At 42.7% G+C, this 26,981-nt stretch overlaps 1 protein-coding gene across 1 annotated transcript in view; it reads right to left on the bottom strand.

Annotated features, from left to right (window-relative positions):
- Positions 1 to 7,783: 7,783 nt before the first annotated feature.
- Positions 7,784 to 26,981, bottom strand: part of LOC126100976 (lysosome membrane protein 2-like) — a 348,747-nt gene continuing 329,549 nt past the window's right edge. The window contains exons 9-11 of the mRNA XM_049911640.1: positions 19,391 to 19,509; positions 15,294 to 15,419; positions 7,784 to 8,901 (exon numbers count right to left, since the gene is read on the bottom strand). Of these exons, the coding sequence (XP_049767597.1) occupies positions 8,653 to 8,901; positions 15,294 to 15,419; positions 19,391 to 19,509 (494 nt within the window). The 3' untranslated portion in view covers positions 7,784 to 8,652. The remainder of the gene's footprint in view (positions 8,902 to 15,293; positions 15,420 to 19,390; positions 19,510 to 26,981) is intronic.

Raw genomic sequence — 26,981 nt, 5'->3', positions numbered from 1 at the left:
ATCTCTCTCTCTCTCTCTCTCTCTCTCTCTCTCTCTCTCTCTCTCTCTCTCTCTCTCTCTCTCTCTCTAAGAAAGCGGGCAGTTAGGTTTCAATAAAGTCTCACAAGCAAAATATTGCATGTACTTCCAAAGCGCATTTTCTTATCCGGAATGTCGTTACTTGGTGCAGCTCCGGAAATATGCATGTCTGTGATATTCCTCTGAACCACTGAGCTTAACATCTTCCACATATTTCAGAATAATTTCACGCACAAAAATAAAGACATCCCAGCCATCCTGGTTAGCCATGCAGTCTCAAGCACTGCTTTCCGGGCGGGAAAACGTGCTGGTCCCCAGCACGGATCCACCTGGTGGTTTAGAGTCGAGGTCCGGTGTGCTGGCCAGTCTGTGGATGGATCTACCTCGGCAAATGCGGGCAGGTTGCCCTTATTCCGCCGCGGTTGCACTATGTTGACGATTGCTGCGCAAACACTTTCTCCACATACATGTACACCATAACTGCTCTACCACGCAAACATCGGAGCTACACTCGTTTGCTGTAAGACGTTCGGGGGCCGAACCACACAATAACCCTGGGTTCGGTGTGGGGTGTGGTGGCGTCGGGGTGAGTGGACTGCTATCGCGTACCACTGAGGCTACGGTGGGGAAGAAGTCTCCCCGTCGTTTCTAGGTCCCCAGTTCAATACAATACAAATACATTCATCGACAGTTTGTAGAAAGAACTAGAGCACTTACACATACGACAAATATACCTGCAACACAGGTGCTATAGGATACACATAAAATCAGTAATGATGTGCATAAGCTGATAAACACGTAACAGACTTTCGTTGGTATGGTTTTTCAAGGTATGGATACAGCGGTAGATTAATATTTTATAAGAAACCAATACCAACCACGTTAACGGTGGTGCTTGACATGCCTGTCATCGCATTGTCACGGTAATGGACGTAAATTACGGTAAGTGACGCGACATAAAATTGTTTACTTGGTTAAAGGAATTTGGATACTTATCTCATTAGTAGCACCTTTGTTGCCCATTTCATTCAGGAACATATCAAGGATATTTACAAGAGTTGCATGTATCTACATCATCCAGCTCTTCCTTGGAAACCATTTTGTTGTTTCAACGACGACCGCATACGTTATGACTGCAGGCAGCCATATTTGTGGCACTAACCACTGTTTATACACACACACACACACACACACACACACACACACACACACACACACACACACACTTCCAGCCAAAGTCATCACAAGTTGTAATCTGAATTTCGATATATAGCTGCTATGCGACGTTTTAACGCGAATATTTCAACTAACAGAACTAAAGCACACCTCACTATGTTTTGCCTGCAATAAAAAAAAATGGTTCAAATGGATCTGAGCACTATGGGACATAACATCTGAGTCATCAGTCCCCTAGAACTTAGAACTACTTAAACGTAACTAACTTAAGGACATCATACACATCCATGCCAGAGACAGGATTCGAATCCGCGATCGTAGTGGTCGCACGGTTCCAGACCGAAGTGCCTAGAACAGCTAGGCGGTTCCGGTCACAGCCATGTGAGTGGTGTGCTGACTGCATGTCTCCTCATACCAGCATCCAGTGCCCCTCTCGGCTGATCATGACCTGCGAACGAGTATTAATAAGGAGCATCGGGCTTGCTGAAATTATTGGAAAGATTTATTTCGAGGAACCCTTCATGATAGGTATTTGGGTTTCGTTCGCCATTTAGGCACCAACAAGTACAGGATACATCACTGAAGAAATGAGCACATTCATTTATTATCTTTTATCTGTGGTATATTGTAGGTGTCAAAGGTACGTAACTTCTGACTTACACACAGTTCCATATCTTTAATTTTGTTTCATCAGCCTCCACAAATTATTCATTTCTGTGACTGCTCCGGGTGCTCGATTACTGTGTGAACTGGAGTAATCTGTGAATTGAATTTATGCGTCTATCGTCGATGCCACATTTCCGAGGTAATACTGGTTGGAAAAGAGGCGCGTCTTCGTGTCGAGAAAGACCATATCAAGGAGTGAAGTGCCTGCCGCCTCACTGATTTCTGACTATTTGTGAGAAGTCTTTTCAGTTACTTTACCTTCATTTAAGTTTCGCCATGAGCTGATCATTCTTTGTCTCTTAACTGCTCAACTTACTGCGTTCATTATTGCGTTGAGCAGTGAACTCAGATCCAGCCATTGAGATCGCCGACTGCTGTAAATTTTTGTGTCATTGTTTACTGCAGTACAAAAAAATTTGTACCCTATCCCTTTCACAAATTTACAGTAAAATTCTTTAAGTTGTCGTTCAGTGTGTACAATTACACATTATATGGTTACGAAATTTTAATTACTTTTTTCAAAGATATGTCTGTATGTGGAATGCCTCTGTTACAGAATTATTCCTTGATTATTAAGATATGTAGTCCCAGTGTGATGTATGGGACATCAGTGATCGCACATACGTAAACGTTTTTCCGGGAAGATGTGCAGAACGTTGGTTGTTTCCCTGTACATCACAGATTTAATTTGCTGTAAAACTGATTTGAATAACGTATGATGTTTACGGCTGCATCTCACAGATGTAAGGGTTCTGTTTAAAATTTAAAGCGATAAAATTCAAAAACCTACTCCAAGAAAAATGGTCACAGTAAGTGGAAGACAGGGAATGATCCTGCAGAAGCAATCCAGCTGAGATAGAGATCGAATTTTGGACATGAAACAGATCATTTTGGTAAACTGCCGACAGTAAGCTGTATGCCAGAGATGGCGGTAGGTGTGAAGCAGCAGAGAAGTGACGTTCTGGTTCTTACCAAATAGTGTTCACCTACACTAAGACGGCAACACTGCTGGGCTTCTGCACCACTAGAGACAATTCGTCTGTTTTATGGCGTATGTACATAGTTTAACGAAAAGAAAGCAGCCACGTTATCATCTGTTGGTTAGCAGCGTAGATTAGCTGTTACTTGCTATCCGTAGTGTATGCTTTCATTGTATCAGGGTTATGAACACAGGCAACACAGCTATCTGTTACTGGGCTTCGTGTCTCCCTTTCCGTCGCCAAGTATTTTGATTTCCAAGTTCTGAGTGAGACTCGTGAACTAGTTACTGTTATGTTTCAGCTTAAGCGTGAGAGTCGGTCATGACAGAAACTCCTTGCACGGATAGCCATGATTAGCTGTAGCGGAGGCAAGCCGTCAGAGGCGCGGGTGGCGAAACCGCTTATCTGCTTAGACATTGGTCTATTTGTTGCATACAATCTGTGAAAAAGTGATTAATATAGATGTAATGACTGACAAAAAATGTCAAATATTTATAATGTGTGTAAGCCGTGGGAATTGTAATGTGTATTGTATTGTATTGTAATGTGTATTGTATTGTATTGTAATGTGTATTGTATTGTATTGTAATGTGTATTGTATTGTATTGTAATGTGTATTGTATTGTATTGTAATGTGTATTGTATTGTATTGTAATGTGTATTGTATTGTATTGTAATGTGTATTGTATTGTATTGTAATGTGTATTGTATTGTATTGTAATGTGTATTGTATTGTATTGTAATGTGTATTGTATTGTATTGTAATGTGTATTGTATTGTATTGTAATGTGTATTGTATTGTATTGTAATGTGTATTGTATTGTATTGTAATGTGTATTGTATTGTATTGTAATGTGTATTGTATTGTATTGTAATGTGTATTGTATTGTATTGTAATGTGTATTGTATTGTATTGTAATGTGTATTGTATTGTATTGTAATGTGTATTGTATTGTATTGTAATGTGTATTGTATTGTATTGTAATGTGTATTGTATTGTATTGTAATGTGTATTGTATTGTATTGTAATGTGTATTGTATTGTATTGTAATGTGTATTGTATTGTATTGTAATGTGTATTGTATTGTATTGTATTGTATTGTATTGTATTGAACTGGGGACCTAGAAACGACGGAGATGCTTCGTCCTCACTGTAGCCCTCAATGGTACACAACGCTAGATCAGCCTACATCAGCCTACATCAGCCTACATCAGCCTACATCAGCCTACATCAGCCTACATCAGCCTACATCAGCCTACATCAGCCTACATCAGCCTACATCAGCCTACATCAGCCTACATCAGCCTACATCAGCCTACATCAGCCTACATCAGCCTACATCAGCCTACATCAGCCTACATCAGCCTACATCAGCCTACATCAGCCTACATCAGCCTACATCAGCCTACATCAGCCTACATCAGCCTACATCAGCCTACATCAGCCTACATCAGCCTACATCAGCCTACATCAGCCTACATCAGCCTACATCAGCCTACATCAGCCTACATCAGCCTACATCAGCCTACATCAGCCTACATCAGCCTACATCAGCCTACATCAGCCTACATCAGCCTACATCAGCCTACATCAGCCTACATCAGCCTACATCAGCCTACATCAGCCTACATCAGCCTACATCAGCCTACATAAGGCTACATCAGGCTACATCAGGCTACATCAGGCTACATCAGGCTACATCAGGCTACATCAGGCTACATCAGGCTACATCAGGCTACATCAGGCTACATCAGGCTACATCAGGCTACATAAGGCTACATAAGGCTACATCAGGCTACATCAGGCTACATAAGGCTACATAAGGCTACATCAGGCTACATCAGGCTACATCAGGCTACATCAGGCTACATCAGGCTACATCAGGCTACATCAGGCTACATCAGGCTACATCAGGCTACATCAGGCTACATCAGGCTACATCAGGCTACATCAGGCTACATCAGGCTACATCAGGCTACATCAGGCTACATCAGGCTACATCAGGCTACATCAGGCTACATCAGGCTACATCAGGCTACATCAGGCTACATCAGGCTACATCAGGCTACATCAGGCTACATCAGGCCACTCACCCCAACGCCGCCCCCATACCGAACCCAGGGTTATTGTGCGGTTTGGCCCCCAGTGGACACAGGAAGGTACTCATTCTCACTCATCAGCGGACTGTAAGTTCTAAACAATGCTATTTCAGTGGTGGATCATATACTGACTGAAAAATCATCTCAGAACCATGGACGCTGTGTGACATAAACGAACGTTGGTAGGCGTGTTTCTATATCTGAAAGATGCCTATTCAAATTTCGCGCTGTTGACTTAAGAGCGGCGCTATTGGCGCCACTGAGGCAACAAATCGGGTTTGCTTTAAATACATGCTGTGGCGGTCGTGGGCATTAGGTGCCTTTGAAACTGGACGTAGTGAACTGATGTTAGTAAAGAATAACTTTCATGCGACAAAGACGCCATTATCAACATGTCACGGAGTTTGAACGAGATCATGTAAAAGGGCTACGAAAAATGGGATGTTCCTTCTGCTATACTGCCGAAAGGCTTCGCAGAAGTTCAGCCATTGCACATGATTGCCAGCAGCCGTGGTCAGTAGAATGTACGGTGTCATGAAAACAGAGCTCCGGACAGTGAAGTGCCATTACCGAGGAGGAGGACCATCGTCTTCGGTCTGTGGTTCTGACTAATCGCACTGCACCTGCAGCAGCTCTATGAGCAGCAGCTGGAACCACAATGGCAACGAGCTCTTACAAATCGGTTACTTCAATGACAATTCCGAGACAGACGCCCTGTAGCACGCATTCTACTGAGCCCAAACCACCGCCATCAGTGGTGTCAAGCGAGAGCTCATTGGATGGCAGGGTGGAGGTCTGCTGTGTTTTCTGATGTAAACAGTTTCTACCTCAGTGCCAGTGATAGCCGTTTGTTGATTATGAGGCCAATTCAGAGTCTCAACCCAACTGTAGGCGCGCTATACACGCTGGACACACGCCTGGGGTTATGGCCTGAGGGTGTTATTTCGTCCAACAGCATGAGCATTCTCGTGGTCATCCCACGCACCCTGATTCTGGTGATTCGACCTGTTGTGCTACCATTCATGATGCGCATTCCATGGGGTGTATCCCAACATGATAACGCTCGCCCACATACCGCTGTTGTAACCCAACATACTGTGTAGAGTGTTTAAAAGTTGCCTTGGCCTCCTCCATCACCAGATCTGTCTCCAATTGATAACATATGGGACATCATCAGAAAACAGCTCCAGCCTCATCCACAACCGGCATTAGTAGCCCCTGTATTGACCTACCCAGCGCAATAGACATAGAATTTCATCCCACAAACTGACATCCGGTACCCGTACAAAACAATGCATGCACGTTTGCATACTTGCATTGGAAATTCTGGCAGTTACACCGGCTATTCACATTTGCGATGGCTTATCTCGCTCTTGTATCAACCTGTGATCTTTCAATGTTAATCAAATATGTTACTTACATACATGTATTCCTGAAATTTGATCACTATATTTTTTGGTGTTGCGATTTTTTTCCATCACTTTATTATGGCATCAGTTTCAGCGGACCTAAGAAATTACCTGTTTTCCTATGAAATGTCTTCATGATTGCGAAAAACAAAGATTTCGGTGACGTAAAAATAGCATAATCTAAAAAACGATGTAAAATGTCTCCATTTCTTGGTCTGAAATTTGACAATCTTCTGATTATCATTATGAACTCCTGACATGATTAGGATATGGAGACGAGTCATAAATATTTTGAAAAGCTTTTCCATTTTTTCACAGATCTTTCAATAATGCCGGTCCTAAATAAAAAATATTAATTCAGGACTAGTTTTGGGTGTTCACGATTCTTAGGTGGTTGTGTGAACAACCGAAACTAACCATAATTTAAAGTGTATTTATTTGCGATCGTCACAATTAAAAAATGTTTTAAAAACTTTTTGTCAATGTTATTAAGTTTCAGGCCTATAGAGTGTGCTTTCCCTTTTTGTAAATTTATGTATTTTCGAGTGATGATTCATGCATTGATATATCTGGATTTAGTTTGTATTGCGCTCTGAAGCCAATATGCGGCAGCGAAAACAGAACTATTTCTTTGTTGATGTTGAGTATAGCATTTATTTCCTTACATACTTAGTCTCATTCAAATATTAGTAAAACCATAACAAAGTTATTACGTTCACCTGGTCTTTTTGTAGATTTAAAACGGCGCTCCTTGTTGATGTACTTTGCTGCCGATTTTAACAATCGCAATTCTTGTATGCTCTGGAACTTCTATTGGTCAATGTGCAGTATCACTGGATGAAAAGGAGGCGAAATATATCCGCACGAGAAACCTGTTCAATCCCAGCAATTTTCTCATAGTTACTATCTTCATGATTGCTTTTCTTTCAGCGTCGATTATGTGAAAGTCTTCATTAACCTGCTTGTATTTTGCATACATAAAGGACCCTGAACTCCAAACTGCCTCTTACTTACGGATCACTAGTGTTTTATGGTTTTGATTAAAAATGGTCTGGGCTATTGTGGCCTCTACATCTGGAAGTCCTCGAAATTCGTAGCCCCCACCCACCTGACCAGAGGCACAGGTAGGGACGCCCGCTCCGCCCCCGTCTTAGTGCGACATGTTTATTAATTCTGTGTTGTTACTGTCAGCAGCAACAACCTTACATAATTAGGCACGTACAAAACACACACACACACACACACACACACACACACACACACACACACACACACACACACACACCTGAGATAAGGAGGGATTGTATTCATTACCAGGAAATTTTCTGCATGTGTAGAACATAGAAATCATCAAATCAATAGTGTGGATTATTTGTTCCTAAGTTTTATTTGATGTAATTTTTGAAAGATTTTTATTGGCAATATAAAAGAACCTTAAGAAAAAGTTTTATTTGTATTTTTGTACAAAACTCACAAAAAATTCACTCAGTCTACATTGAACGCCTACGGCACGAAAAATGAACTTCGAAAATACCATACAACAAGAAACTTAAGAGTGAACAACACACTGTATTTGATAACCTTCCCTGTGACGTAACCTTTTTCGATCACGAATATGTTTTCTATAAAACAGTTTGCTCGCCAATTTTATGTACAATATCACCAAGGTTTAAAAAGTAGGAACACATACATTTTCAAATGAGAAAGCCACCTTCTGGTAATCGACATTTTAAGGTCATATCCGAGTAATTTTTAAAAGGCACTTCAGCTTACCTAAAATAACATTAAAAATACAGAAAATCGTTACGAGATATTTGGCACAGCTCTCAGAGCTAAACCAATACTACATGAACTGAGCAGGAATCATTTTCCGCGCGCAAAGTCCGTTGTACACTATCTATCAAATTCTAAAACTAGAATTTCGTATCACAGCTTGTTTGACAGTACATTAGTGGGATTTCTCTTCGCGGTCAGCATTCGCAAAGTGTTTTGGTAAACGTAGTATAACGTTTAATCACATCCACGACGTGATCTGAAGTTCCTGATTTTTTTTCAATAAATCATTCAAATCCTCTTCAGCATGAAACGTATTTCTTCGTTTCAGTTGTTTGGACAGAGGATGGAATTGAGTGCGATGGTTCTTAGCGGCCGCTGTACGATATAGTCAGAGGCCTGAGGGAGACTGGTGTTTCCTAGCCTAACCAGGAGAGAGACTTAGGTAGGCGGGAGCACGCAGGTAACGTCGCTTCCTCACTGGCTGATGGGTAATACTTGTTTGGGAGCGGGCGCGTGGGCCAGGTGCCTCAGAGGCGCGTCATCTCGCGGGTGGGCGGTGCGGTGACCTTGAGCAGTATCTTGTCGCCGCTGCGCTTGGCCGCCGACAGCAGGCGGCGGTTCTTGCGGCACCTGAATGCTGCGAACAGTACCAGCGATAGCGCGCACATGGCGGCGACAACCGGCAGTCCGTGCTGCAGGCCCGCCTTCAAACTGTCCAGCGTCACCGCCGTGAAGTAGAGAATCTTCTGCAGGTCGTGCGGAAATTCCCCTATGTCCTGTTGGCATAGGAGACGGTTTCAGGAAACAAACACACACAATTTTATTTAAGCAAAAACAATTTATTCACTCAATACAAGAATATACAGGGTGGTCCACTGATCGTGACCGGACCAAATATCTCACGAAATAAGCGTCAGAAGATAAAACTACAAAGAACGAAACTTGGGTAGCTTGCAGGCGGAAACCAGATGGCGCTATGGTTGGCCCGCTAGATGGCACTGCCATAGGCCAAACGGGTATGAACTGCGTTTTTTTAAAATAGGAACCCCCATTTTTTTATTACATATTCGTGTGGTACGTAAAGAAATATGAATGTTTTAGTTGGACCACTTTTTTCGCTTTGTGCTAGGTGGCGCTGTAATTGTCACAAACATATGGCTCAAAATTTTAGACGAACAGTTGGTAACAGGTAGGTTTTTTTAAATTAAAATACAGAACGTGGGTACGTTTGAACATTTTATTTCGGTTGTTCCTATGTGATCCATGTACCTTTGTGAACTTATTTCCGACAACACGTGCTGTTACAGCGTGATTACTTGTAAATACCACATTAATGCAATGAATGATCAAAATGGTGTCCGTCAACCTCAATGCATTTGGCAATAGATGTAACGACACTCCTCTCAACAGCGAGTAGTTCGCCTTCCGTAATGTTCGCACATGCATTGACAATGCGCTGACGCATGTTGTCAGGCATTGTCGGTGGATCACGATGGCAAATATCCTTCAACTTTCCCCACAGAAAGAAATCCGGGGACGTCAGATCCGGTGAACGTGCGGGCCATGGTATGGTGCTTCGACGAGCAATCCACCGCTTCAATCGCACGCGAGCTACGTGCCGGACATGCATCATGTTGGAAGTACATCGCCATTCTGTCATGCAGTGAAACGTCTTGTAGTAACATCGGTCGAACATTACGTAGGAAATCAGCATACATTGCACCATTTAGATTGCCATCGATAAAATCGGGGCCAATTATCCTTCCTCCCATAATGCCGTAAGGTCGCTGATGTTCCACTTATCGCAGCCATCGTGGATTTTCCGTTGCCCAATAGTGCATATTACGCCGGTTTACGTTACCGCTTTTGGGGAATGACGCTTCGTCGCGAAATAGAACGCGTGCAAAAAATCTGTCACCGTCCCGTAATTTCTCTTGTGCCCAGTGGCAGAACTGTACACGACGTTCAAAGTCGTCGCCATGCAATTCCTGGTGCATTGAAATATGGTACGGGTGCCATCGATATTTATGTACCATTCTCAACACCGACGTTTTTGAGATTCCCGATTCTCGCGCAGTTTGTCTGCTACTGATACAGTGTTCGATTTGTGCTTTTACCAGTGGGGGGGATGTCTTAGGGGGTTAGTATAATTACATATGTAACTAGCTTGGACCGCGGCGTTACCCATGGTTAAACAGTTATTTATAAATAGATGTTAATGCCGAAACTCACTATTCACGCGTAAGCACTATCAGAAAAGCCATCCCTTGTTAGATCTTTAAAAGTACATTACAGGTAAAGCTTATTTACAAAATCATTTAAATACAGGTTTACGAGGGGAATTCAAAAAGTAAAGGCACATTTGTGAAAAGCTGTACTTATTCTGATGATAGAAAACTGAAACATGCGTTATTTTTCTACGTAACCTCCCTGGACTTCAATGCAGTTTTCCCGACGTTTTACGAGCTTATTTATTTCATCAGAAGATACGTTTATCGGTTGCATCTGTAACCAATTTTGCACCGCTGCAATGACGTCTTCATCACTTTCAAATCTTCTTCCCTGTAGTGCTACCGTTAAGGACCCAAACATGTGAAAATCGCTTGGAGCCAGGTCTCGACTGTATGGTGGATGTTCCAGCACCTCGAATCTCAACTCCTTTATTGCGTCGGCTGTCCGTTTGGCAGAATGTGGGCGAGCGTTATCTTGCTGCAGGATGACACCTCTTCATAGTTTTCCACGACGTTTGGATCTGATTGCACGTTTTAGTTTCGTACGCAACACATCACATCCACCATACAATACAGACCTGGCTCTAAAGCCTCGTTTACGCTGGGGCGACGTCTTGCAACATTGTGTCATGCTACGGAAATGTGGCGTGCATCGTCTTGTCGTTTAGTTCTAAATGTTTTGAAATGCTTACCTACTACATAACAAATTTTTCAAAATTAATAAGCAAACATATTAATAGTAAGACTGTATTAAAAACTTTCACAGTTCGGCTCCACAAATTTAAACTATATGTAAAGTATTACTCCAGTGCGTGGGAAATAAACATCCCAGGTTGGGATGCATAAACTAAAACCAGAGGAGGGGATGGTCTGATGCACAGGGGGAAATTCCCCCCATCCCCCCTGCAAATCGCACACTGTACTGATGTGCGGATTAGCCGCGACAGCAGCTAAAACACCTACTTGGGCACCTTCATTTGTTGCAGGTCGTGGTTGATGTTTCACATGTGGCTGAACACTTCCTGTTTCCTTAAATGACGTAACTATCCGGCGAACGGTCCGGACACTTGGATGATGTCCACAATACCAGAAAGCATACATAGCACACGCCCGTTGGGCATTTTGATCACAATAGCCATATATCAACACGATATCGACCTTTTCCACAATTGATAAACGGTCCATTTTAACACGGGTAATGTATCACGAAGCAAATACAGTCCGCACTGGCAGAATGTTACGTGATCCCTCGTACTTACACGTTTGTGACTATTACAGCGCCGCTACCACAAAGCGAAAAAAGTTGTACAACTGAAACATTTATATTTCTTTACGTACTACACTAATATGTAATTAAAAATGGGGGTTCCAATTTAAAAATCGCAGTTGATATCCGTTTGACCTATGGCAGCGCCATCTAGCGGGCCAATCATAGCGCCATCTGGTTTCGCCTTCAAGCCAGACAAGCTTCGTTCTTTGTAGTTTTTTCGTTTGATGCTTATTTCGCTAGATATTTGGCCCAGTCACTATCAAACGTCTCAAAAATGATATCGACAGGTAGTGCAAAATGACAAAGCAGGCATGGCTAGAGGACAAGTGTAAGGATGTAGAGGTTTGTCTCACTAGGGGTAAGATAGATACTGGATACAGGAGAATTAAAGAGACCTTTGGAGAAAGGAGAACCACTTGTATGAATATCAAGAGCTTTGATGGAAACCCAGTTCTAAGCAAAGAAGGGAAAGCAGGAAGGTGGAAGGAGTATATAGAGTGTCTATACAAGGGCGATGTACTTGAGGACAATATTATCGAAATGGAAGAGGATGTAGATGAAAATGAAATTGGAGATATGATACTGCGTGAAGAGTTTGACAGAGCACTGAAAGACCTGAGTCGAAACAAGGCCCCCGGAGTAGACAACGTTCCATTAGAACTACTGACAGCCTTGGGAGAGCCAGTCCTGACAAAACTCTACCATCTGGTGGCCAAGATGTATAAGACAGGCGAAATACCCCCAGACTTCACGAAGAATATAATAATTCCAATCCCAAAGAAAAAAGGTGTTGACAGATGTGAAAATTGGCTAACTATCAATTAATAAGTCACAGCTGCAAAATACTAACGCGAATTCTTTATAGACGAATGGAAAAACTGATATAAGCCAACCTCGGAGAAGATCAATTTGGAATCCGTAGGACTGTTGGAACACGTGAAGCAATACTGAGACTACGACTTATATTAGAAGAAAGATTAAGGAAAGCCAAACCTACATTTCTAGCATTTGTAGACTTAGAGAAAGCTTTTGACAATGTTGATTGGAATACTCTCTTTCAAATTCTGAAGGTAGCAGGGGTAAAATACAGGGAGCGAAAGGCTATTTACAATTTGTACAGAAAGCAGATGGCAGTTATAAGAGTCGAGGGACATGAAAGGGAAGCAGTGCTTAGGAAGGGAGTGAGACAGGTTTGTAGCCTATACCCGATGTTATTCAATCTGTATATTGAGCAAGCAATAAAGGAAACAAAAGAAAAGTTCGGAGTAGGTATTAAAATCCATGGAGAAGAAATAAAAATGTTGAGGTTCGCCGATGATATTGTAATTCTGTCAGAGACAGCAAAGGACTTGGAAGAGCAGTTGAACAGAATGGACACTGTCTTGAAAAGAGGGTATAAGATGAACATCAACAAAAACAAAACGAGGATAATAGAATGTAGTCGAATTAAGTCGGGTGATGGTGAGGGAATTAGATTAGGAAATGAGACAAATTAGTAAAGGAGTTTTGCTATTTGGGAAGCAAAATAACTGATGATGGTCGAAGTAGAGAGGATATAAAATGTAGACTGGCAATGGGAAGGAAAGCGTTTCTGAAGAAGAAAAATTTGTTAACATCGAGTATAGATTTAAATGTCAGGAAGTCGTTTCTGAAAGTATTTATATGGGGTGTAGCCATGTATGGAAGTGAAACGTGGACGGTAAATAGTTTAGGCAAGAAGAGAATAGAAGCTTTCGAAATGTGGTGCTACAGAATAATGCTGAAGATTAGATGGGTAGATCACATAACTAATGAGGAGGTATTGAATAGAATTGGGGAGAAGAGGAGCTTGTGGCACAACTTGACAAGAAGAAGGGATCGGTTGGTAGGACGTTCTGAGGCATCGAGGGATCACCAATTTAGTATTGGAGGGCAGCGTGGGGGTAAAAATCGTACAGCGAGACCAAGAGATGAATACACTAAGCAGATTCAGAAGGATGTAGGTTGCAGTAGGTACTGGGAGATGAAGAAGCTTGCACAGGATAGAGTAGCATGGAGAGCTGCATCAAACCAGTCTCAGGACTGAAGACCACAGCACCAACAACAACACTATCAATGGACCACCCTGTATATTAAACCAATCTCATCGCCACTGAGTTGGACAGAAGGACAAGGATAATGAAAGGCTCATTTCATGCGCAATTTGTCGAACGCTGAGGTAGTTAACCTTTTTATACCAACCGCTCACGATTTTATCTCTGTTAGTAGTAATATTTTTTAACCATTCAACGATTCCACAATAATTATGATCTATAAGGCAGGGAAGTAATTTTAGTTCATGAATTTATAAAGCCGAGTTACACCAAGTTGGAGCATACAATAATTACTTACTTAGTACTTCGTCTAAAAATTTTATTAATTTTAGAAATCGCTACTGCCCACAGCTCTCATGTAAGCTTCAATGCCCACTAGTGACACTATGTATCAGGCTGACCATCAGAGGTCTTTCTTATTTATCACAGAAATGACGCACCTTTTTGTACTACAAGAATGGAAACGTCGAAGAGAAATACGGGTTTGCTACGTGGATCTGGTTAGCAACTTGCATTCATCCACCCACGTGGCTAGATTCACAAAGGTGTGCCAGTTAAGTCACATAAATTCACTAGCGAATGAATTGGAAGTTGCCTTACGAAATCATCTAAACAAAACTGAGATATGGAAGTAGCAGTGCAGGGCCCTATCGAAAAGCTACCGAACATCCAAAAGTTAAGAACACGATGTGGAGATCTAAGAGCTGCGAGGAACCCTGTCTGCAGCCATGTGTAATTAATCAGAAAGAAAGGCTGACGTAATTATGAGAATTATGTTCGCCAACTTCGGGAAACGCTGGTACAACATTAAAAAAATATTGAAGTATCACTGAAGAACCTGTTTTAAATCACATAATGGACCACCTAGCCACATGTAGTCAACGTCACAAAGAGATATCGTCTGATTTCCGGACTACGAATCACGAAGCATTCGGATGGAAAATCGTCAGTTGTACCTAACTAGCCTTAACATTCTAAGAGGCCTGAATACCAGTGGTAATGCATACCGCAGAATAAATTACCCGGGCGCTCTTGCTCCGATCGTCCCACGAATGGGACGTCATTTTTTCTCATGGTGCTTCTCTCCTCCATCCCTCCCCCTCACGCGTCCCACTAAAACTTAACAGTAGCAACAAAACACGTGATCCTATACCAACTTCTAAAAACGAACGTCGTTTGATTCTTGAGTTCTTGCCAGACAAATCCCTCTGTATTCACAGATCCGAAGACGTGTTAACTTTCTTTTACAAACAAGCGGTATTATGAAAGTTACTAGCCGATTGCTGTAACTATTGTTACTATTAACGTTAAGAGGACGGAGAGGTGAACATACTATCAATCTGAAGCTCCAGTAATTTCCCACATTTTTCAAATTTTACGCGTAGGGATGTTATTTCTCTCTTCTCAGGAGACGAGTCAGCCCAAAATTCAGCTGACGCGTTGCAATGGAATTGATTGAATGAATGAATGAATGAATGAAACGTGATATATATCTATCTTCATCCAAGACCGAATGTTAATTGTGAAGTTTCTTTTCAGTTTTAGGATCAGATACACAACACTTAGGATTTATACTACATAGTATTGGATCTTACCCTTTCAAGCCAAATAATAGGTATCACTTTTCCTTCCAGCGCGTTCATGTACCTGTATCCACCTGTCGCATGTACTTTGACGTTGAATTGGAAACGCGATTTACCAGCTATTGGGACGCCCATTCTCTGCAAAAATAGAACAGACGTTATCAGAGCCAAGACCTTGTATTATGTATTACTTATCCTCACTAGGAGGCAGTACAGGAAGTTTATTTAACAGACACAAATACTTCATTCTCATCGAAAATGTGACTGCAAAGTATACTGAATGTGCGGATGAGTTCTCTTATGAAGTTATTACATAACTGCGATGCAAGTATTAGTCTATGTGCCACGATTTTCAAATCGTGTCGTATATCTGGCAGCATTCCAAATACAGTGTAGGATCAATGAACCGATGAGAGTTAACAATATGGTGTCTGAAATATTAGTTCAGAAGCAGTATTGGCGGTTTGTAAGAGCATGTGTACACCCTGATTCTTGACACCTTGCGGATTTCTTCGTTATTTTTCTTTGAATACTGCTAAACGTAATGTACATGCAGTGATCTAAGATACACGGCACTAAATGGTTCAAATGGCTCTGAGCACTATGGGACTTAACATCTGAGGTCATCAGTCCCCTAGAACTTAGAACTACTTAAACGTAACTAACCTAAGGGCAGCACACACATCCATGCCAGAGGCAGGATTCGAACCTGCGACCGTAGCAGTCGCGCAGTTCCGGACTGAAGCGCCTAGAACCGCTCGGCCACCGCAACCGGCTACACAGCACTAAGTCTACTGCGCTGTGCTACATTGCTCCTCTAGATTCGGTAAAACTTGTCACCAGGGTTGCGAATACACCTTAACTTGTGCACCTTTTAAGGAGCTTCTGCGCATACGCAACTCGAGTGACGTAATTGCCTTAAGGGTCAAATACATACAGGTTTGATAAACATGTGCACGATTCACAGCGTACACTGTTAGCTCTTACCACTCAACTACAAGTTTACACCAATGCCACCAGGTGGAAGCACACTACAGCATACTTTAATCCACATTCGCTTGGTATGAATGCCGCTAGGCAGTAGTGCACTCGAAAGCTATGCCAGTTGACTCACTACGGAGTAAAATTATGTCTGACATCAGTACATGTTATAGTTATACTGATAGAAAAACTTGTTTTGTGGGATATAATTATACTATATACGTTCGCTTGTAATCATGCTGATTTGATTTCGTCACATTTCATATAAAGAATCTGGTCTGTGGGGCCCTGCTTCCTTTGCAGCTAACTTTTCCTGCAAGTCTCTCTCTTGTTAGCGCTTAATACAGTTTCAACAGAGTTCATGGTGGCACTGTACAGGAAAGCCGATTCCTACACGGCAAACAACCAGTTGCAAACACGAAATGCCGTTTGCGGAAATTATTAAATTCAAGTAGTACTATCTACCAACAAGGTCACTTGACTAGAATACAACTGAGGCGCTCGGAGCCCTAAGGGTCAAAAGCACATCGTCTTCGACTCCCATACTTAAGTGAATACACAGGGAATTGGCAGGCAAGAAGTCACAGGACAAATGGAGTTAGATTTCAGAAGTTGGTACGGGGTCACGTGTTTTGCGGCGACCGTTAAGATTTGATGGGACGTGTGTGTTTGGGGAGAGAGAGAGAGAGAGAGAGAGAGAGAAACGCTACAGGAATCCATTTGTGGCGCTGAGAACCATTAAGTACATCATTGTCGATTGGGAGACTATAGCACTTACTCATGCTTCTGACGTCCGTTGATCTTATAGTGGATCGGGTTTATCTGTACTGTAGGCCCACATTGTACGTATATCTGAACATTGACGGAAAGCTGTCTCACTGGTTTCTCTGACATCCATTCAAAATTGGGGATCAAAGACGGTGTGCTTTTGGCCCTTTGTCTCTCGGCGCTTTATTTGTATTCTAGTGAATCGACGTTGTTGGTAGAAAGTACTACTTGAATTTGATAATTTCCACAAGTGGCAATTTGTGTTTGGAGTTGGTTGTTTACAGTGCAGCAATCAACTTTCCTGTGCAGTGTCAACACGAACTATGTTGAATGTGTAGTAAGTTATATCAGAAAAGAAAGTTAACGGGAAAAGTTAGCCACAAAGGAATTACAGTCTTCCAGACCAGATCGGTTGTTGTGAGAAAGTGATGAAATCAAGTAAACCTGAATAAGAGCGAACAATAAGTGTAAGTAGTTGTGTGGGTGCAACGTAAAAATGCCCGATTTTCAGCCTGGAAGTCGATTGTTAACTAATACATGAATTACCGATCTTTTCCATTTTTCTGAAAAATACAGAAGCACGAAAACTCCAATTTACAAAAAGATACGAAACAGAGATTAGCGAAAGCTTAAACATTATTTCGTTCAAAACATAAACTGTACTTAATTATTAAAAAACAAAAATACACAAAAACAATTTTCCCTTTTTTCAGACAAGTTATGCATATTATTATTATTATTATTATTATTATTATTATTATTATTATTATTATTATTATTACTGAGAGCAGCTTAAGTTTTATAAATATATTGAGAATTTTGTTATGCTACAAATGCTATTAATTTCGCCGTCTCACATTTATCTGAATTTAAAAATGTGTGACTATCCAGAATGTATACTTACGAGCCGCTTATGTGCAGACGTAAATCATCAAATTTTCATCCAACTTTTTCGGTTGCATCAGTCTTCTGATTGATTTCATGCACTCCGCCACGACTTCCTCTCCTATGGCAACCTTTTCATCTCATTTTAGGCCTTACACCCAACTTGCTCCGTTATCTGTTCGATTAAGTAGAAGATAGGTCTTGCTGTTTGGGCAGCAAAATAACTGATGGTGGCACAAGTAGAGAGGATATAAAATGTGTACTGGCTATGGCAAGGAAAGCGTTTCTGAAGAAGAAACATTTGTTAACGTCGAATACAGACTGAAGTATTAAGAAATCTTTTGTGAAGGTATTTTTCTGGAGTATAACCACGTACGGAAGTGAAACATTGACGATGGATGGACAAGAAGATAAACAGAAGCTTTCGAAATGTGGTGCTACAGAATAATTCTGAAGATAAGGTCACGTAACTAACGCGGTGTTGAATAGAACTGTAGAGGAAAGAAATTTATAGCACAACTTAAAGAAGGGATTCTGTTGATAGGACACATACTGAGAGATCATGGGATCACCAATTTAGTGTTCGACGGAAGTGTGCGGGATAAACATTTTAGAGGAAGACCAAGAGATGAAAACAGTAAGCACTTTCAAAAGGCTGTAAGTCGCAGTAGTTATTCGATGATGTTGAGGCTTGCACAGGCTTGACTAGCATGGAGAACTCCATCAAACGTATCTTTGGACTGAAGATCATAACATTCCAATCTTCATCTTCCGCTACAGTTTTTAGCCTCTGCATCTTCTCGTAGTACCGCGGAAGGTACTTCCTTTGTCTCAACATGTACCATCGTACTGGCCTTTCTTCTTGTCAGTGTTTTCCACGAATTTCTTTCTTCACCGATTCTCCTGACAACCATCTCATTTGTATCAGTCCACCTCGATCTCAACTCTTTGCATAACACAATATATCTTTCGTTTGTCTTCTTTTCAACTTCTACTACAGTCAAAACGTACACTCTCAGAAACTTCTTCCCAAAATTATGGTCAATGTTTGATACTAAGGGCTTCTTTTGGAAGTGTTATGTCTTAGAGAACGATAATATATTTCATCGCAATGTGAAGACCATATTTTACTTCTTTTACCACAGTAATTTTTGTAATTTCACATTAAATTTGAGCATATTCTTAGAATGTGGTGAGTGAGGTTCATTTTGAGGATACCAGGGATATCTTGATAATTGTGTGTGGAACCACGTCCACCGAAATGCTGAGCTGTTGAGTTATCCTTTCCATGCAATACGATCTGTCCCTAGTGCGGGGAAAGACTGCTATATCGTTTATACAATGTCTTAGCTCCCAGGAAATAAACAGTGCGAAACTCCCGAGCAGTACAAACTGCGACTTCAGCTACAGGTCTGAGAACCGAATGTTGTTGTAAAATAAACGCAGAAGCTCAACTGAGAAATAGGTTAACTCACCTCGTGGATTACGAGATAGGGCTCGTGCTTCTCGGGTACTGGATTCAAGCCATTCACAACGGTCCGTATCTCCTCGTCAGCTTTCAGGAAATGCGGTCCAGACACCACGAGTGGAGCTCCTGCGAAACATAAAGACTTAATGGTTCTACTGTTATTTTATGGCTCCTTATAATCTTATGGTTACCGCTAAAGAAAAATTTTATTGACTCTTCAGTCCATGCAGAAAGATACCGATCATCATCATCATCATCATCATCATCATCATCATCATCAGTTGACGGAAGTAAGTTATTTAAATCAATACCGACGATGTAATATTTATATGTACGAATTACATTATTTAAGTAACACGGAGTAAATTGTATACACTTCACAGAAAAAGAAGACAGTGGCAAAGGTCCAATTTATACTTAGTGGATGAGTTCTGTATCACACATGCTTATCATTCAGTGTTTGCTTTCTCTCTTACGGTGTCTGTGTATGTGGACTTAGCTGTGAGCCTACAGGACTGTTAAGTTCATCTGACATTGCTATACACTCTTTGGTATTTTAAGTGGGGATGAGCATAGAAACTTCTACCTGGGTTTCCGTGGCTAGAAACGGTTAGTTTATATATTTCAGGGAAAACAGACTTGGGCTAGGCATTTATTTTATATAATTTTATTTATTCTGTGTGAAAGTCGGCATTTGTCTAGATGAATGAATGATTTCAACTGGTTGCTTTGAAAACAAAGGCTACCCATGTTTCAATTTTGGGGTTTTTTTAACAGTCGAAATAGCTGTATTATGGTTACACAAACCTTCATGTCACTCGTTCCCGTGAAGTTTCCTCTCACTTCGTGCAGCAATATGTGGGGAAAGATCATCGCATTTGTTTTCTTTGGCGATACACTGTTTCTCCCTTCTAATGGATTAGGTTCCTGTATCATTTTCCTGGTGGAGTTCTTGGAAGATGCGCGTCTGATCATTCGCGATGAGGAAACGTTGTCAACGCGCTGGTGAGCCAGCATATTCTGAAGGTGCCACCTGAGATCATCCCTGTGCAACATTTCAGGGAAGGACTTCAGCCTGGGTACCAATGTCGTTTCCTTCAGATGGTGGTTTGTGAGACTTGGCCAGTATTACTGACTGAATGCGTTCGGGCATGACGCGTATGTAGACACATTTTACGCAATAACCGCAATAGAGTTGAAGTAAGTAACGGATATTACCATCATACTTAAAAAGGTGTGATCAGTTATTTTTAAAACGTAAGCAGGCTCGGTAGTATGCTGCTATGTAAAATACTATCTAGCAATAACGACTACAAACCCCCTGAAGCTAATAGTAAGAAATCTGCAACAGTGTTTAGGATGCTGACAATACATCCATTTTTCGCGGAAAGACCTGTTTGTTTTGATCTACATAGGTTCACTGCTAGCTGCGGTGTGCTTGGATGATGGATTGGACAGCCATCCTTTGACACAACTTTGAGACTACATTTGGCTCTCGGAACCTCTAGCGTCATTTCGCTAATAGAATGGTGCTCCCTGCTTGTCAAGGTTTCGTGATTCTCACTAAGTGAAACTTTTTTGTTTCTGAGATTTCTGAGCTGTCCAATAGAAAAAGAAGCTTTGATAATGGCCACACAGCATTTTTTCCTTCTAAAATGGCCAGTGGTATCTCCGTGAATAGCAATTTGGAAATTTGTGGTAAGGGCTATGGGACCAAACTGCTGAGGTCATCACACACACACACACACACACACACACACACACACACACACACAGACGCCCGGGGGAGGAATCCAACCTCCGACGGGGGCAGCCGCGCGAACTGTAACAAGACGCCTAAGACCACACAGCTACCCCGCGCAGCATAGTGTGATTAGCAACTACCTATTCCGTAGAAGTATTGTTCAGCAGTGACAACCGTACTACTACTACTACTACTACTACTACTACTACAGATCTCGCTCGTCACCAGCAGCCGTAATGGCGGCGAAAGTCTGAAGATGATCTGAGGAAACGGCTGGGACATTTGCTAACAAATAAAACATGGGAAAAGGCGATTGAGATTCTCTATTGATTTTTAGCATTTTATACTGATCACTGAACTCCAATCACAGAATGCTTTCTAAAATGGTCCAATGAAGGACGCCCAAATGATTACATCAGTATGCAGTGTATCCCACCCTAGCTACAACGCAGGCTCGCATTCTTGATGCAAGCGACATTAAAGCTGCCGAATGGCATCCTGCACTGGACTGACTAAAGCAGTTTGAAATTCGGCAATGGTTGTTGCAAGCTATAGAGCAGGAGTATGTTTCCATTTCACTGTGCCCCGTATGTGGTTAAGTGGAGAGAGACCAGATGCTCTTGCTGGCCAGAATAGTAGCATTACAGCATGAACAAGTTATACGAGGTGCATTCAAGTTCTAAGGCCTATTTTTTTCTCCAGACCAGAAAGAGATAGAAACATGTGCATTGTTTTAAAATGAGGCCGCGTTCATTGTCAATACGTCCCAGAGATGGCAGCACCGTACAACAGATGGAATTTTACCGCCAGCGGCGAGAATGAGAACTATTTTAAATACTTAAAATGGCGACGTTTTCCTTACTTGAACAGCGTGCAATCATTCGTTTTCTGAATTTGCGTGGTATGTAACCAATTGAAATTCATCAACAGTTGAAGGAGACATGTGGTGATGGAGTTATGGATGTGTCGAAAGTGCGTTTGTGGGTGCGACAGTTTAATGAAGGCAGAACATCGTGTGACAACAAACCGAAACAACCTCAGGCTCGCACAAGCCGGTCTGACGACATGATCGAGAAAGTGGAGAGAATTGTTTTGGGGGATCGCCGAATGACTGTTGAACAGATCGCCTCCAGAGTTGGCATTTCTGTGGGCTCTGTGCACACAATCCTGCATGACGACCTGAAAATGCGAAAAGTGTCATCCGGGTGGGTGCCACGAATGCTGACGGATGACCACACGGCTGCCCGTGTGGCATGTTGCCAAGCAATGTTGACGTGCAACGACAGCATGAATGGGACTTTCTTTTCGTTGGTTGTGAAAATGGATGAGACGTGGATGCCATTTTTCAATCCAGAAACAAAGCGCCAGTCAGCTCAATGGAAGCACACAGATTCACCGCCACCAAAAAAATTTCGGGTAACCGCCAGTGCTGAAAAAATGATGGTGTCCATGTTCTGGGACAGCGAGGGTGTAATCCTTACCCATTGCGTTCCAAAAGGCACTACGGTAACAGGTGCATCCTACGAAAATGTTTTGAAGAACAAATTCCTTCCTGCACTGCAACAAACACGTCCGGGAAGGGCTGTGCGTGCGCTGTTTCACCAAGACAACGCACCCGCACATCGAGCTAACGTTACGAAACAGTTTGTTCGTGATAACTTTGAAGTGATTCCTCATGCTCCCTACTCACCTGACCTGGCTCCTAGTGACTTTTGGCTTTTTTTCAACAATGAAAGACACTCTCCGTGGCCGCACATTCACCAGCCGTGCTGCTATTGCCTCAGCGATTTTCCAGTGATCAAAACCGACTCCTAAAGAAGCCGTCGCCGCTGCCATGGAATCATGGCGTCAGCGTTGTGAAAAATGTGTACGTCTGCAGGGCAATTACGTCGAGAAGTAACGCCAGTTTCATCGATTTCGGGTGAGTAGTTAATTAGAAAAAAAATCGGGGGCCTTAGAACTTGAATGCACCTCGTATAGCGTCCATATCTGGACGTGTATCGTCCTGTTGAAAATGAACACTTTCGGGCCATGGAAACGGCAGTAGCATTGGGGTGACAACCTGTGCAATGTTACAGACACTGGTTCCTTTACACTGCAGAAACACCAAATGTGACCGCGAGTTGGAACTGATGGCTTCCCACACTCTGAGGCCTGGGATGAGACCTGTTTCTTGTCTCCGCAAGCACTCTTGAATAGGTCGCTCATCCGGTCTACGCCATACAGGTGTAATGTCCATCACTCGCATACAGACAACCTACTCTCATCACTGAAGATGACAGCGTCATTCCATCCTCCAGTCAACTCTTTCACGGCACCAGAGCAGCCATGCTCGTTGGTGTCGTGGCGTTCAGTGGCTGTCTTGCCAGAGGCACACGTCAGCTTAGTCCTGATGCCAACCGACTGTTTCCAGTAGTCCTCGGCTGAACATATGCTCCCAAGATCTTCTCTAGATAAGGTTCGGTCTGCCACCGCTACTGTAAAAACTCGTCGATATTTAAGTGCGTTTGTGTTACGTATATGACCAGAACATATTCTACAGACGTGGGAATGTTCCCAAGTGCCCAACACGAGCAACAGTCCGTCGATGCGTTCGTTCAGCTTCCCGTAGGCACACAATGCGGCCCCGCTGAAGTGGCTGCCGTTATTCAACAGGAGTACGTCCTCGTCGTTTGTGCACGGTTATAAATAAACGAAAAATATATCTAGTCAAAAAAGCAAATAAGAATTCGCTTGACTCATTTCTGAGAGAAAATCTCCACTCGTTCGAAATCAGCAATGTCAGTGTAACCCAGATTTGGCTTGAATTCAGAGAAACAGTATCCACAGCAATTTGAAGACTTATACCAAATACATTAGACGACAGAGATGATCTCCCTTCGTATACATACAGGTCAGAACACTGTTGCAGAAACAAGGAAAAATTCGTGTCAAATTTAAACAAACGCGAAATCTCTAGGACTCGCGATCTTTTACAGAAACTCGAAATTTAGCATGGACTTCAGTGCGAGATGCTTATAATAACTTCCTCAACGAAACTTTTTCTCGAAACCTGGCAGAAAATCCAGAGAGACTGTGGTCGTATGTAAAGTCTGCTAGCGGCAAGAAAGAATCCATGCCTTCTCTGCGTGATTGCGATGTTGATACTATGAACGACAGTGCTGCTAAAGCAAAGTTACTAAACACAACCGCTCAAAATTCCTTCGTCAAAGACGACGTAGTGAATATTCCACAATTAGAATCAAGAACAGCTGCAAACGTAACTTAGAAGTAGATATCCTCTGAGTGGTGAAGCATCTTAAATCGGTCAACAAAAGCACGTCTTCCAGTTAAGACTGTATACCAATTAGGTTCCTTTCAGAGTATGCTGATGAGATAGCTCCATAGTCAACAATCATATACAATCTCACTCCAGACGAAAGACAGGGAAATTGCACAGGGCACACCAATATACAAAAAACACAGTAGGAGCAACCCATTAAATTACAGGCCAATATCAATAACGTCGATATGCTAGAGGATTTTGGGACATATGTTGTGTTCCAATATTATGTATTACCTCGAAGTCGGTCTACTGACACACAATCAACACGGATTTAGAAAACATCGTTCTTGTGGAACACAACTAGCTCTTTACTCAAACGAAGTATCGAGTCCTATTGACAGCCATAGTGCCAGTAGTGTCAGTGTCGTCGTAACTGCCGCCTGCTTCACATCTGCTGTGCAGCGAGCTACCTTAATTTAAGTATTAACTGTATTTTCTTACTTGTCACTTCTTCTTCCGTGTGTATTTGCTTTTAGGAAGCTTTAAATTTCGAGTGCTCTTAATAGTGTTCCATAGATTTCGTGTTTGTTTTGAATACAGTCAGAGAGAGTCCCTTTAGTCAGCCATAGTGCCAGTAGTGTCAGTGTCGTCGTAACTGCCGCCTGCTTCACGTCTGCTGTGCAGCGAGCTACCTTAAGTATTAACTGTATTTTTCTTACTTGTCACTTCTTCTTCCGTGTGTATTTGCTTTTAGGAAGCTTTATTTTTCGAGTGCTCTTAATAGTGTTCCATAGATTTCGTGTTTGTTTTGAATACAGTAAGAGAGAGTCCCTGTAGTCAACCATAGTGCCAGTAGTGATAGAGTTTGTTTTCAATACAGTCCAGAGACAGGTAGTGCTATTTTCATTGTTTTCTACAAGAAGTGGCTAGCAACCACAGTTTAGTCAATAAGCAGCCGCCTTTAGTGAATTAGCAGTCTAGTTAAAGGTTGATTAACTCCCTTCAGTAAATTGTTTCCTTAGGATGGATAGGATGTGTGACTGCTGTGTACGGACGCAGGAGGAGCTGGCCGCTGTTCGCGAACAGCTGAGCGTGTTGATGGCCGCGGTCAGCCGTCTTCAGGCTGCTGCCTCGGAGTGTAGCGGCAGTGGGGAGTCTGGTGCGTCGCAAGGTACACCCCAGCTGTTACATGCTTCACCCACTGTCCCTGCTGTCGAGACATCTTCGCGGGTACCGGGCACGGTTGGGCCACCCTCTCCCCAAGGGGAGTGGCGGGTTCAGCGGCGTTCGCGGCGCACGAGGCGGAAGGTCAATGTGGAGGCTGGCCGTGTGGCATCGCCCGCTCTGCCTGTGAGGGGACATGTGGCTGCTCCTTCAGCAAGGTCCGAGCAGGCACACGGGGGGAGGGGTTTATTAGTTATTGGGAGCTCCAACGTTAGGCGGGTGATGGAGCCCCTTAGGGAAATAGCGAGAAGGTCGGGGAAGAAGGCCAGTGTTCACTCTGTCTGCTTGCCGGGGGGTCTCATCCGAGATGTGGAGGAGGCCCTACCGGCGGCGATAGAGAGCACTGGGTGCACCCGACTGCAAATTGTTGCTCATGTCGGCACCAATGACTCCTGCCGTCTGGGTTCAGAGGTCATCCTCAGTTCGTACAGGCGGTTGGCGGAATTGGTGGAGGCGGAAAGCCTCGCTCGCGGGGTGGAATCAGAGCTAACTATTTGTAGTATCGTTCCCAGAACCGATCGCGGTCCTCTGGTTTGGAGCCGAGTGGAAGGCTTAAACCAGAGGCTCAGACGATTCTGCGGAGATCTGGGGTGCAAATTTCTCGACCTCCGCTATCGGGTGGAGAAATGTAGGGTCCCCCTGAATAGGTCAGGCGTGCACTACACGCCGGAAGCGGCTACAAGGGTAGCGGAGTACGTGTGGAGTGCACATGGGGTTTTTTAGGTTAGAGAATCCCCTCCCTAGGCCCGACAAGACGCCTCCAGAGACGCGGCAAGATAGGAGTAGGCAAAATGCAACAGGGAATAACAATATTAATGTGCTAATAGTAAACTGCAGGAGCGTCTATAGAAAGGTCCCAGAACTGCTCTCATTAATAAACGATCACAACGCCCATATAGTACTAGGGACAGAAAGTTGGCTGAAACCAGACGTAAACAGTAACGAAATCCTAAACTCAGATTGGAATGTATACCGCAGAGACAGGCTGAACAGTGAAGGGGGAGGCGTGTTTATAGCGGTAAGAAGTGCAATAGTATCGAAGGAAATTGACGGAGATCCGAAATGTGAAATGATTTGGGTGAAGGTCGCGGTTAAAGCAGGCTCAGACATGGTAATTGGATGTCTCTATAGGCCCCCTGGCTCAGCAGCTGTTGTGGCTGAGCACCTGAAGGATAATTTGGAAAATATTTCGAGTAGATTTCCCCACCATGTTATAGTTCTGGGTGGAGATTTTAATTTGCCGGATATAGACTGGGAGACTCAGACGTTCATAACGGGTGGCAGGGACAAAGAATCCAGTGAAATTTTTTTAAGTGCTTTATCTGAAAACTACCTTGAGCAGTTAAACAGAGAACCGACTCGTGG

This window comes from Schistocerca cancellata, chromosome 9, assembly GCF_023864275.1.
Source record: "Schistocerca cancellata isolate TAMUIC-IGC-003103 chromosome 9, iqSchCanc2.1, whole genome shotgun sequence".
Taxonomy (NCBI): domain Eukaryota; kingdom Metazoa; phylum Arthropoda; class Insecta; order Orthoptera; family Acrididae; genus Schistocerca; species Schistocerca cancellata.
The sequence above is the reverse complement of the archived record's forward strand: the minus strand, read 5'-3'. Positions and strand labels throughout refer to the sequence as shown.